General features: G+C 39.4%; 1 protein-coding gene across 2 annotated transcripts in view; it reads left to right on the top strand.

Moving 5' to 3' along the window:
* The window catches only part of ofcc1 (orofacial cleft 1 candidate 1), a 110,103-nt gene that overhangs the window by 71,119 nt on the left and 24,445 nt on the right, over window positions 1–14,539 (top strand). For both annotated transcript variants that reach the window (XM_084747274.1, XM_084747273.1), the window contains one exon: window positions 3,495–3,654. In XM_084747274.1, the coding sequence (XP_084603400.1) occupies window positions 3,495–3,654 (160 nt within the window). The remainder of the gene's footprint in view (window positions 1–3,494; window positions 3,655–14,539) is intronic.

Here is a 14,539-nt window from a genome sequence, read left to right as displayed (position 1 = left end):
TTAACCTCTCTTTAGACCTCAGTATAGTTTTCACTCTAATATGAAATTAAATTTAATTCTGTTGCACCTGAGTTTTGAACTCCAATTTAAAATGTGATCCAGCATTATCTATAAACTTACACTTGAGGAGCTTTAACTTTTAACTAGTTTAACTTTTAACTTAAGGCTACCTTTCTGGATGATGGATTGAGAAAAATTAAAATTAAGGGACAGACAAATTGGGTTTTATTCACTGCAGCTGATCCGTTAAAACAGTCCACCAGTTGCTGTCATTTTTTCACCTTATTGTGCTGTTATTTGTTCTTAATTTTCTTTTATTTCGCCATGCGGTTCCATTAATTTGTCCAACACTTTTTTTTTGTCCGAGGAGGAGAAATTTTGAGCCTTCACAAGTAGGCTAACTATGCTAAGTATTTGGCTATTTAGCAAACAATGTAAAGTTTTGTTAATTTTTTATCCAGCTAGCAAAGAAAGTAATGTTTTCTAAAGGAATACAAAGCAGCTGAAAGTTAATGGTTTCACCACTCTTTTATATTTACTAGGTCCTGACAGCACTTTATTTTTATCTGTTACTTTGATTTAATTTTGGTAAGCAAGCTTCTCCATATTGATTAAACTGTTTCATTTCAGTTGACATCAATAAAGTAAATTTATTCAACAGAAATTAGTTTTATTATGCAACAGAGCTCTGCTTAATTTTAAATCTTGATTCAGTCATTTCAAATCTAGTTTTGCAAAACTCTGATCAGAACTAGTCTTAGATTAAATGAAGGTTGCATGTGCGTATATGTACATACAACATACAGTTTAATGAAAGACTTGGGGGTTTAGCAGGCAATGAGACTCCATAGTCAAAGCCAAATCATGCACTGATCACCTCTTCATAAAGGAAAAATGCACTGATACACTGGTATATCTTGTAAAACTCATATTGATAAGAAACAGGGAAGTAAAACACTCTTCTACTGGCAATAAAAGAGTAATAATTAGCATGTTCAGTGATTTAATTTAGTCAAAGATAGAGTATTGCATAATTCTTTAATATTCTGTTTTATTATATTTATTGTATGTTGGTTTCACACATAAAAATACGCTTCCCTTTTTATCCACTATCGACATGTTGCCATGAATATTCAGCTGAAATGTATTCCATAAGTTAACTCATGTCCTTACAGTGACCCCTATACTGAAGAGGAGCTGATGACAGCCTTATCATCCAGGTCACAGCCCAGATATAAGTAACACATACTTACATTCAGGGCACTTCCAACACTAAGGAAATGAGCCAGTTTTGAAGCACAGAGATACAAAGCTGGTGAATTCCTCCAAGAGAGAGACCGCATAAATGAATGAGAAGCACAATTCAAGTGTAGGATGAAAATGAATGCATGCTATTCCTGTGTCTGAGGTCAAGATTCTACAAACATCCCTCTCCCAAGAGCGCTGGGGAATGATGCTGAGTTCAAAGCTCCGTACCAGCTTCTTGTATAAATCCCGGTCTCCTTGATGTTGGTTTTATTTGAGAGTTGATTACCCTCTGACAGACTAGAATCTCTATGGAAGGGCACAAGGTCTTCTGGTTTTGATGGTCAGCCAAGGCATTTGTTTACAGACATGGTGATTCTTTTTAGGGCTTGGCTGCGTGCACCCTTGTGTGGCAAAGGAAAAATAACACTTTGGTGATGTGCGCTCATCTGGAGGTATGAATCAATATGCCTTCTGCTGTGCCGAACGTTTTCTTGTGACTCAGGCCCGTCTCTCCAGACACATCTGCAACCAGCACGTCCGTTGCATCTGCCATCTTTGAAGCCCAGCATTAACACTGAAGAATATCCCAGGATCTGACTCCCACACATTAACAGATGTACGACCACGCAGACACACAGCCAAGTGCAGACAGCGATACAGTCAGCTTGTGTTAACAAAGTGCTTCCCACTCACAGGCCATTTTTTTTGATTCCTTTTGCTCTTTCATTGTGTTTCAATTGATGTATTATACTTACACTCCAAACATGCTTTGTGTAATCAATAGAAGATTCATGTGTTCTTCCAGCAAGTTGGGATCATTGTGATTTGACCTGCTCCATAGAAGCAAGCCAGTATGACAGCAAAAAAGAGGGCATGATGCTGTTTGACATAGAAGTAGCCACAGAGCTAGTTATCCATAATTATCGTTTTTGACACAAGACAAAGATGCATGTTTTTCCTTGCTTTGACATTTGACCCCATGTGACCTTTACAGGGCGAAGACAGTGATTCAGTATGGCATCATGCCTGCAACTGCTTCCCCCTCCTCACGTCTACCATTTTTACACCAAAAGTAGTGCAGATATACAGGTTTTTAACATGGCTAAACATGCTAAAACAGGCTTAATCCTTTTCCCATTGCCAGTAGGCGGGTTTCCCTTTCTGTTTTTCTTTCTTTTTCTTTTTTTTAATATGTGCTGGAAAATTGAGACTCAAATCATGTCTGTGCAGAAAGCCTCAGTATTCAGCTCTCAGTACTTTTGTAGCTTCTAATCGAATCTCTGGTTTTAAGTTTATTTTCTCTCCTGTGTTGCTGCTTTATGTTACTGTTTCATATTTACTTTCCTACTTGCACAGCTTCAAAGGAGTTGTGTTAAATTACTGCTGATGATAACACAGCATTTTCTGGTTTTGCTTCTTCATAATAAAAGCTGTTAGATAATAAAATACCGGGGAGACTTTTATTGTGAAGTATTCTTGGGAAATAAAAGGTTCATTCATCATTTACAGCTACTCGACTCAAGATGAGCGTGTGCTGGTCACACTAATCTTGCATAGCCAGACCTTTCTCCACAGTGTTCAGTGCTGGTTTCAACACATGCTCATTTGCTACAGGGGATAAATGCCCTGGCTTGTTTGTATTTCTCTAAATCAGTCACAGTCATCTTGGACAGTGCTAAGCCCACGATGAGGCGATGGTGTCCCTCCAAATTAGCATCAAGGGGGGACTTGTTTTTGTGGAAGATCTGCAAAAATGAAAGGGACAGAAAAGGTAACAGTTGCTAGCTTGTTGACATTCATAGCATGAGCAAGCAGGTGCTAATTGTTATTTTCACTGTGTAGGTTGCCAGCTCTGAGGTTTGTTCTTGAACTTTGAAAACACAGATACCTGATGCTGCAATGCTGACCGAAACAAGTATCTAAGGGCAGACTTATACCCACAGTGTACATCCAGTGTACTCTGCTGTGCTAGCCAATGTGCTGACTCAAACTAAGTCAAGCTAAGCAGCGCAACTGTATGACAAAAGAGCAAAAGAGTTGCAGAAGCTACCAACAGAGGAGATAAGTCTTTATTTCCTCTGCCAACAAGGAGCGCAGACTCCTAGATATTCCTGCATTTCCTAGAATAAATACTCAGAAATAAATGTTGATTGCACCCTTTCTCACAAACTCCAGATGTTAATGTGTGTTAGTGGGTTTTCTTCCAGTGTAAAAGGTGCTTTCTTCTCTCACACCTCACCTTCCAGATTCCACAACGATGGTCGCATGCTGGACGTCTTTCAGCGGCTCACGGCCAAGGAGGGGACATACTTCCTGCCTCAAGATCTGGAGTTGTCCAATCAGGAGCTGAGCTACATTGTCAAGAAGGCAGAGCAGTGGAGAGGCTTCAACGGAGAGAGGCGTAAGGTAAGCGTCTTACCACACTGCACCCTCTCCTGTCTCTGTTCTCCTCAAACCCTTGGAGATTAATTGAGCTAATGGATGTTTTCTTAACGAGAGAATGAGCCAAAAGGTCACTGATACTAATCTGTTAGATTGGTCTGTGTGCAGAGCAGGAATCACAGTTAGTTGTTTGTAACCCCGGGAGGTTTCTGCTATGTTGCAGCAGGAAGGAAAGATTGGCTTGGGCAGGATGACTGTGATACTGAATGGAACATTTAATGGTAGCCATGATGGTATCACACTGTTCATCAATACCACAATTTGGTCACTTTAACGAAGATATTACGTCCGAGAGGATGTATAGAATAGGCTCATTTTATATCATTACATTTTCTTTAGTTACATTTCAGAAAGCTGAGAATTCATCTCAGAGGTCTTTAGCTTCATTCTAATTAGTACAAGATAATTACCAAAACAGAAACTCGGCTAGCGGGCTGCCTGATTAGTCTGTGGAAACCAATTTCCAAAGATATTTCATTAAAGAAAAGACTGCTCAATCAACACACATACTGGGGTGCATATGCACATGTTACACCGGGCATCCTCTTAATGTGGACAACTTGATGTCATCATGGGGAATGCAGGATTCCAGTTCACATAAATGCATGTCCCCATGAAATTACTATCGCTGGGGAGAGGCTGTCGCGTGTTTGACAGCCCAGCGTAGGTCGATGGTGATGACACAGGGAAGGGCAGTGTATTAGCACCGAGCCTGCGCCCGATGTAGAATCTTTGCATAGTGATTGAAAATGTGACTTGTTGAGATAAGGGAAATGGAACACAGCGATCAAACTGCAGCCCCCTTTAATTTATTCTCTAGGATTTGTTAGTGGCACACATCGCTCGGTGTTCATTAACTCCTGTGCTCTTTGCTTGCACAAGTTCATATGGCTGTAACGGGGTAAAATGGAACCAGAAACTACAGTAGATTCTCTGTTTCTGGTGAAAGATGGACTGGCTGTTAAGAAATGTATGCACCAATTTTGACTAATTAAAAAAAATGTTTTTTGAGGCTCAGGGTAGTTAATATTTGTATGATTGCAAAAACCTAATCACAAGAAATCCATCTTCTCCTCTGTGAAACCCTGCACTGACAAATTAGGCAATACTTTGAAGGCCTGCTCCCCAGAGTGTGAGTGGAAAATTCTCAAGTAGTGACTGACAGTGTTTCAACTAATATGTATTCATCGTTTACTATCAATAAATATGGGACTTTGTCTATTGGAATTTGCCACACTTGTCATACAAATGGGAATAACAATTGCAGTTCATCAGCTGGTGTCTGCACAAGTTTGCTTTGAACTGTTTATCTGCTGTGCCACAAGCTTTATTGAGCATTATGAGCGATAATAGAAATCTTAATAAGAAAAGAATAGAAACCATCAGTCAGTAGGTGACCTCACTTCCTGTTCTCTTGATTAAGAATCTTATCAAAACTGAGCTCATGAAAAAGACAGAAGATGATAAATATTGTTTACATTGTTAATACTTGAAAACAGCACATTTATCTTACTTGAAACTGTCTTACAGTTTAATATTAAAGCAACAAAGATTTGGTATTTTTACAATTCACTTATATACCGCTGTCGTAAATGTGGTATAAAAGTGCATTTGCTGTGATTACATGATGCAGTCTGTATTTTCACTTTCGCCAACGACTAAAAGCCAGTCTGGGACTGACTCTTGCCTAGCAGCTTCTTGCTCAAGCAGTCTCTCTTTTTCCTTTCTTATGCTTCCTCTGTCAATGTCCTCCTTGGTCCTCACCTCTGCCATGAGCCTGGCTATGTTGCCAGCTTCTAGACTGACGCAGCACTGACCCCACCCTAGTACTCCCCCTCTCCCTGGGCCTGAAAAAGTCCTTCTCCCAGCAGTCCAAAGCTCCTGTAGCGGCAGCGTAAAAAGCAGCGCTCACCGAGTTGCTCCAAGTCTGAACAGTACCACTATGAGCTTACTAGCTAAAAGCAACTACATTAAGTAGAAGTTTACTTTATCCACACACATATGATACAGAGATGCCACACAGACTGCTTCGGATTGTTGTACAGCTGTAAACTTACTCCACATACATGATGAACCCTTGAATAAAACACAACACACTGAAATCTGTTGAGAAATTAATGTTATAGTGCTTTTTATCCAGAAAAACAACAGCTCCCCACATTTACACAGGTCAGTCTTGCCCTGTCCAATATGGCAGCAATGTAGACATAATGCATGATGCAATTGCACCATCTGTGTATATATGTCTGTCTATATGACTTTATCATCCATGAGGAAACTGCAAATCTGAGGAAGAGCAGTCCATAAAATATTATCCAGTTTCAGCAAAATCAATGATGAAATTGGTAGAGTGTGACTTAGTGCTGAGACGCCTTATGCACTAGTGGCCACCAAAGTTACATAGGTGCATGTGGCACCGAGTGGGAATGACAGAGACACCGTTCACTCTATTAAAAGTCAGTGTAGCATCAAAATTGAAGCTTTAAACACATGAGATTTATGTTATGTTTAACTACATACATAAAGAGTTAAACCGGCTTTCTCCCAGTCCTGTTTCTTTACACCTGTCGTGTAAGTCTTAATGAATTGCAGCCCTGGCTCTGAGAGGTGACTACAGTACTGCTAATGGGATGGTGATGGACCTGTTTATTTGGAGAAAATTGAGCCTCCCAATGTTTGGAGACTTTGAAAGAAATTACACCCCCAAAGTTTGTGATTAAGAAAATGCTTCATTTAGCTGCTGATGGCCTCTTGCTGTGGTGGCACTGCTAAATCATCCTTGCATTACTGCATATCTCCCTCCACAGCAACAATTACAGCATACTTCATATTGGCCCTAATTTGGCGTTATTAAACTGATAAAATGCTAACACGTTAACACGTTCTCCAGCATGATGAAAATTTAGGGTTATTGCATTTTATGATTTTTACATTATTCAAGCAGACCATTTTTCATCAAAATAAGATGGGCCTTGCCATTATTTCATAATTATTGTAACAATTCCTCCTGTGAAAAGGGTCACTTTCCTAACTCAGCAAAGACATATCCCTATTAGACTAATTTGCCTACATGCAAATTTTTGTCATTTTTCCCTCATTAACTATTTATCATAGACAGGAAAAAAATATATTCATGAAGGCGAGCAAAGGAGCAGCCCGACAGAGCTGAAACTAATATTTTGCAACTCTAATGATTTTTTGCATCCTTAATTAGATAGAATAAGGTTGATATGATTAGGTCAGGATGTAGTGTTTTTCATTAAAAATACATTTCAGAAACTGTATTCCAAATGTGCCCTTGCAATTAAATAATGAATCCGACGCATTCCTTATTACGGACCCAATTAATATCAGAGGCAAGGGCGTAATTTTAATAACAGTGGGCCACGAGGCCTTCATTAGCTGAGTGAGAGAATGGAGGGATGAGGAGAAGGAAAACAAGGCACTCACAGGAACAGCAGCAGCTTGATATTGAGCCAATTTTAGAAAGTTATTGAACAGCACACTCTTAAAAGGATAAAGTATGACATTTCCAGCAAATCAGATCTGGGGCAAACAGGAATTGCAAGTACCTCTTGTTTGTTTTAGCCTAATTTGATACCAGCTGTGTGTCAGGTGCCAGACAGGGCAAATGGAAAGAGAAAATAATTTAGAGAATCACGAGTGAAAGTCTTTTAAGGTGAATCTAGTACTTTAATTTAGGTTATAACTTACAGCAGCAGTTTTAATTCTTCTTTTATAGAGGTGTTTCAAGGACTAGTGTGTAGGATTAAGTGACATTTAGCAGTGGGTTTGCACACTGCAAACATCTCTTCTCATTTTCCCCTACCCAACCATCCAGGAGAATCAACAGTGGCCATAAAACTCCTTGTCCATTCTGGGCTACTTTAGAAACATGGCGGTGCAACATGGCGACCTCTATAGAAGAGGACCCACACCCTCTGTAGATGTAAATGGAAACAGCAAAACAAGCTTAACAAAAACACAGTCATTTTTATTTCCAGGTGATTACACACCTATGAATATATACCTAAAATATTTTATTACATTTCTGCTGTATTCTGCCAATAGATCCCCATGAAGCTCACACACTAGCCTTCAAGCTCCAAAGGATCAGTTTGTAATTTGTTGCTTGACTGTGCAGCAGTCAGGAAACCTTTAAGAGAAACAAGCTATAAAACTGTCAGCCAGTTTGTACTCTGCTTGACCAGCCAGAGTCATAATTAAGTCATCTGAATTGTTTTAATTTTAGTCTAACAATAGTTGACTAAATGCGATGAGATTTAAAATCTACTGTAGATTTAGTTGACTAAAATCTAACAGGCTTATTGAAAGTATAATGCATATGTTGTATGTTTAAGAATAACATTTCTTCAATTGTGCATTCCTCTTTTTTTCTACATATATGATTCAACTGGAGGACAGTGAAACCTGTCAAATGATCTTTAGATTTACAATATAGGTCTTTTTTTGTATTTCAAGCTTTGCAAAATCACACCAGCATGTTTTAGCTGATAGAAAAATAACATTAGATTGAGAAAAAAATATTCAAAGCATAATATGTGATATTTCAGCATTAAAATGACTACAAATATATATTTTGTTAAGTTGTGTATTTACATTATCCTAAATGTTTCCAACGATGTTCAAACACAGAGAAATACATAATACCCTAACACACAGAGACCCTAGTTTTGATAAGATCCCTTCTCAACTAGTCTCCCCTAACATTTTTCTCATCTCATTCATTTTTATTGATGGTGTTGTTGTATTTCGTCACAGTTTTTGTCATCTTAAATCAGTTTTTATTTAGTTATCGTGCTGTTTACTTCACTTAAAAAATGTTGACGAAAACCTTGATAATAATGAGTCATCAACAAAATGACCACTCCTGCAATATCAACTATAATGGGAAAACACACTGGTTGGACAAACAGAATATTCATTATTCTTACACAAAAACATTGAACAGACTTTAATTTAAGCTGTACATAAGAGTCACCATTAATGCAGATATGTATTTGCAGAGCATCAGTTTTCCCAATATTGTGTTTTACCGTGACTTTACTATTGTTTATGCTAGGCAGGAACATAAAAAAGGCCAAAGTTAAAGCAAGAAAAACAAAATGCAAGATGATTATAATCAATTAGGTCTAAACTACTTTTCTGGATGTGCTGTGCTGTAACTTAGAACTCAGCAAAATCTCTCTGACGCTGTATCTCCCTCCAGCACTGAAACAATAAAAAAAGAATCCACATTCAATAACCAACCTGCAAATGGCCTATTATTATCAAACTTGTAATTTTCACAAGGCAGTCATAAAACATAATCTAATTTTTACTTTCTCACCAATTAACTTTATATTATAGATTCCTCCATGCCATATGATCATTTGAGTTGCTTCAAGGTTTAAATATTACTCTCGGGTTAAGATGTCAGCAGTGGCGCTTACTGGCTACGCAGAGAGGGTGAATGAGTCAAGGACCTATCTACCTGTGTGCTCTTTAATTTGATCACGGGAAGGAAGGAAAAAGAATGAGTTTCCGTCAAAGATCATTAGCCCCGAGTGTTGTGGATAACAGCTGAGAGAGGGGGGTGTTAGCTCACCCATTATGGCATTCTTCATAATTGAAATTCTTTAAGACTTACCTCATACTTTTTGTATCACACTGCTAATTACACATGTAGCAGACAGCTACATAGACAGCTTTTACACTTAGTGTGCTGTTGTTCCATTTTTGCTTCAACCGCAAAGGAAAATGTTTGGATATTATGGATGTGGTATTTTAATTATTGTAATGTTCTTATGTCCTTCTTTATGGTGATGTGTGGTTGATTGAGTTGTCACCTGGCACCTGTCCTAGAATACAATCAAAGAAAAGTATATGTTTTTGCATGCATGTAGTATGCTGATGGTATGTCTTTCTAAAAAACAGACATAGTGACGAGCACAACAGATCATTAGTTGACTCTCAAGAGCAAACTGTCAGTAAAGCTAAACACAAATGAATTGTGACTGTCAATGTTGTTAAGCATAGACAGTTGAATAAGTGGACAGTGCAGTCCTTCTAATGGCCAGCATGTGGAAGCTCAGCTGGTTGCAAAAAGAAGTCCAGTTTTATTGAGTCTTATGAGAAAATAAGCCTACTTCTCAAATTATTTATTACCTCAGTAAACAGTTTCCTGTTTCATTTCAATCACTAGTTTCAAGTCTTCTTCAATACAGCATGATGTCCATTTTGCAAATTATGGTATGCTTTAAGGCAGGGCTACTGGGGGCTCCTACCATGGGAGGCATTCTCAGTGAGTCCGTCCAATGCAACTAAAAGGCTCAGGAAACTCAGATCAAACTGTCAAGCTAGACAATCCTTAAGGGTACTATGTTGCCTATTCCTCACTCAAAAATAGTTTCAGAAACGTAATGTAATGAAATTTTTAGTTGTAATACGAGAAAGATACTTAATGCACTCATGGAAAAATAGCAACCAAGTGGATGTCATTGTGTTTCCAGCTTCCAACAGAGTCTCCTAAAACTCATATGAAACTGTAAAACTAGCCAATGGAGATCAAATATGGATCAACATTCTGTTACTACATAGCCTATTCTTGCTTAAAATGTTTAAAGTTGTAATACAAGAAAGGTCGCTACCAGGCAGGCTGCCATTATTCCACCCTGAACAGACGAGTGAAACCAAGCACCTTCTAAGTCATGGTACCGTAAATCACCCACCAGCTCCACGCTCTCATTCTCTTAATGGTACTGCACCTGCTCTGGCTGCAAATAGATGACAACCCCTGGAATGCCAATGTCAAGGCTTCAAAACGGTAGTCCACAAACCATTGCGTGATATCATGTTGGCTCTGTCCGATAATTATTCTACTGTCTAAGTTTTTAAGATGGTTTAGCATTGGATGCTAACAAAATCTGTGAAATAAGCTAATCAAAAGTAGACAGGTGTTGATAGAAGTTTGCAGCTGGCACTGCAGATTAGTCACTTAGAGGCAAATTTGTACAAAAAGAAACAAACAAAAATCTTCACTTTCCCAGTGCTTTTAGTGCCATCATGCTCTGAGCTAGTGAATGTGCTAGCATGCTCCACATCATAGTAGTGGTTCAGTAATGAGCCCCATTAATTATGTAAAGGCAGTGATGCAGATGGACCTAATTAATTGTCTCCCGTCACCCCCTTGATTACTGTACCTGGAAGGGAGGTGTTAATTTCTGTAATACTTAAGCAGGTACGCAAACTGTTTTGTCAGAGCCACCGCTATGACAGTGACAGAGTAGAGCGCCAGCTTACCCGCTGCAAAGCTCTTTTCCTGTTAATTCACCAAAAGGAAACTTTCCCAGTGGTGGTGGTGACATTGTGATAATTGAAGGAGAGAGGGAGAGATTAAAAGAAGTGGGGAAGGAAGGAGGGAGGAGAGACGGGGGGCTTGTGTGGTGGCCCTGGAGATGTTTTCGCAACCTGATTGCATCAACATTTGCGTACCTTCGTGCCGTTTGTCTCCGTATGTCTAGGTAATGGGTTACCAGCGGGCGAGTTTAGGAACACCCAAGGTGCTTTGCAACAGCAGCGAGGTTGGTGGGGAGCAAACCTGTTGAGAGTCAAGCAGCACAGATTGGAGTGGTAATGATAACCTGAGTCTGCAAGGCTGGCTGTTAATCATATAAGATGTGTTTTCCATTTTAACTATACAGCTTTGACATGACGCTACTTCCTGACCTAAGAAACACCAGGACCTTTTTTCCTACCAATTAACTGGTAACAAAAAAACAAAAACTGTAGCTTTAATTGCATTGCAAAAGTTAATTTCAGAAATTCTCTATATTACCTTGCCTTTCAGACAAAATTATATGACTGAATAGACTGACTAGCCTTAGGAAGGCGCACCTCTTCCACCCTATTTACTATAATGTTATATGTAGCACTATAAAAGAGGAGTTTTGATCTCATAAAATCTTCATGTCTTCTGAATTCTCTACAATAAAACAACTCAGTTGACACTCAAAGGGATAGTTCAGATTATTTTATATGGGTTTGTATGAGGTACTTGATTGTCAGTGTATTTACTACAGTAGAGTAGATGCCAGTCAGCATGCTTGCAGTTAGGAGAAGCAGAGAGGGGCGCGGGCTTGGAAGGCAAGCAGTTAACTGTTGTGGATGGGGTGAGCAACAAATGGTGGATTAGCCATTTAAAAAAAGGTCCACCTAAAACAAAAAGTCAATATCAGCTTTATCTCTGCATTACTTTGCTGTTAGACAGCCTTTTCTGACAGGAAATCCTTGATATACAATCCAAACATTGCTCTCTTTAAACCAACCAAACTATAGGCAAAATCAGTAATTCGACCATGCAGAAAACAGGAGTTGACTAGTTGTCTTGTGTTACTGTGTGATTTTAATGAATCCAAACTACACTGTTAAAACACTGTAGGCACATAGTACCACAAGCAAACTAGTAGATCAAGGCAGTGGTAGACCAGCAATTAAGACCTGGTGTTTCTGGAAGGAAAATTACTAAGTTGTACACTTCAACTAATATTGATTTTTTGGTGGACCTTTGTGGACCTCTCAGTGGCTGAACTACATTTTTTGCTGACCCTGTCAACAGCAGTCCATTGCTTAAATTCCATCCTTTTACCCCTCTCTGCTTCTCCTAACAGAGGGCCCGCCCCACCAGCATCTACTATAGCTAATACACTGACTATAGATAAGAGCCTCATACACAACAGATCATCAGAACTATCCCTTTAAGCAGCACTTCACTTGCTTTATTCATTAGTGGTGCTGTGAAAATAGTACAGTAAAGTGAGTGTGAGGCCACCTGAGATGCAAATCTGAACTCGAGTAAAGAAAGAAGAAGCTTTGGAGAGGAAGATGGACAGAGGGAGCAGCAGGCCGTGACAGGATACACAGGAACCGCTGTCACACTACAATAGGACCCTCAGCTCCTGAACAGGAACTCATAACAGCAACACAGGAACACCAGGAGAGGACGGGAGGAGCTGAGTGCTCCAGTAGCACGGGAGGGGTCGTCTAGAGTCAGAGGGCAACTACTGGTCTATGGTGTATGTGTGTGTGTGTATGTGCATGTGTGTAAGCGTGGGGTCACCAGAGTCCTCCTAACCCTCTATAACCTCTACCAAAGAGCAGTGTGGTCAGTCAGTGTGTTTGCATGTGTGTGTGTGCAGTTCTACACTATGTCTGTGCATGTGTATTTACTGTCATGCACATTTGTAAGTGTGAGTACATGCACGCAAACTTTCTGTGCGCTTGCATGTGCATGTCACATTAGAGTGGCTTCTTCAATTACAGCGGATGGGTTTTTTTTTTTAGTGGACAGCGCTGAGGGCCCCAATGGCCCCAGGCGCTGGCAGGCAGGCAGGCAGGCAAGGACAGGAGCGACGTAGCAGCAAGCACAGCGTCCACAGTCAGAGCATTAGGGAGCTCAATATGAGATATGACTGCAAAGGCTACATGCCTGTGTTCCTGAAAAGGTCATGGACTTTGCTGGGCAGTAATGTGTGAAAGCGCTGCACAGTGGTTAAAAAAGAAAAACAGATAAAGATCAAATGCATGTACGCTCTCACCTCCGTTCAGTTCACACATACAAGAATCTATGGACAAAAATACAAAAGACATTCATCCAACCTGACCCATTCAAAGAAGTGGTAGAATTAAAGAATAATGATGTTATCCTCACACCAGCCAAGTGATGTTTATACATAACAACACATTAGAATTATGATGACAGAGATATACTTTCTGTTAATAATCAAAAATGTTCACTTAAAGGGACTGTTCACCCGAAAATCAAAAATACATAATTCTCCTCTGGTAGTTTCATGTGGTATGAAAGAAAGTAGTTCCTACATAAGTGGCTCATGATTTTTTCAATGAGATATTACTTTTCTGTTTTTTTTATGCATTTGAGTTTATTCTTTGGCACACTTAGCACCACAGGCGGGTGTCATTTAGTTCCATTAAACCTGAGAGAAGGCAGACGTCTCTACAGGTGACATCTGTTATACCAAAACAAATGACATAGATAAATAGCACCACAAGCGAGATGAAAAAAAAATATATATTTTTGATTTTGGGGTCTCTACAAAATAACTTTCCTCAAAACAGTCCTTTTTAGAACTATTTACAGTTTCGGTGCACATTTACCATGAACCTGCCTCTGCCTTAAATGAGCTATGGGATTAGAGCTGTTCTCTATTAGTCTGTCCCTTGCACCATTTCTTCAGTCAGCATTGTTCTCTATGATACATGTGACTCTTCTTTGACCTCTGTTTAACACCATACACAATAGCCAAACCCAGGCCCATACATAACTTTCTCAGGAGACCTGGGCATGTGAGAGCATGGACACAAAAAAGCTAGTGTCTCAGCTGGTCTGCAGACACAGGTATTGTCAGTCGTTAAACATACAAAGGTTGGCAAGTTGGTAAATGAGTAAAATGGGTGAACACTATGACTGCAAGCTATTTTTCTATATGGAACAATCAGTGCCAATTCTGTATGTTATGGTTTCTTCTTCTTGGGTACTGTATGACACATAGACTCTACCTTGGGTGTATAGTATCACAGGAGGACATGACATTAAAATTACATTTATTTTGTAATTTAATTACATGTAACTAGTTAGTATCTCCCCAACACTGCTTACAGGTAAAACTTGTTTTAGGCTAGTGACTTGTGGTCCCACCAGCCAGAGTGACGAGGAGGAGTGGGGAGTCAGCAGTTGCTATAGGTTACATATCAGTTTTTCAAGGTTTGTAAAAAAAATTGACTCACCGAGTCACTTTTAGGCTGTTTGGTCCAGTAGTATGTGAGATCA

Source organism: Lutjanus erythropterus, chromosome 21 (assembly GCF_056507025.1).
Source record: "Lutjanus erythropterus isolate fLutEry1 chromosome 21, fLutEry1.hap2, whole genome shotgun sequence".
NCBI classification, from domain to species: Eukaryota; Metazoa; Chordata; class Actinopteri; order Lutjaniformes; family Lutjanidae; genus Lutjanus; species Lutjanus erythropterus.
This window is presented reverse-complemented; position numbering and strand designations above follow the sequence as displayed.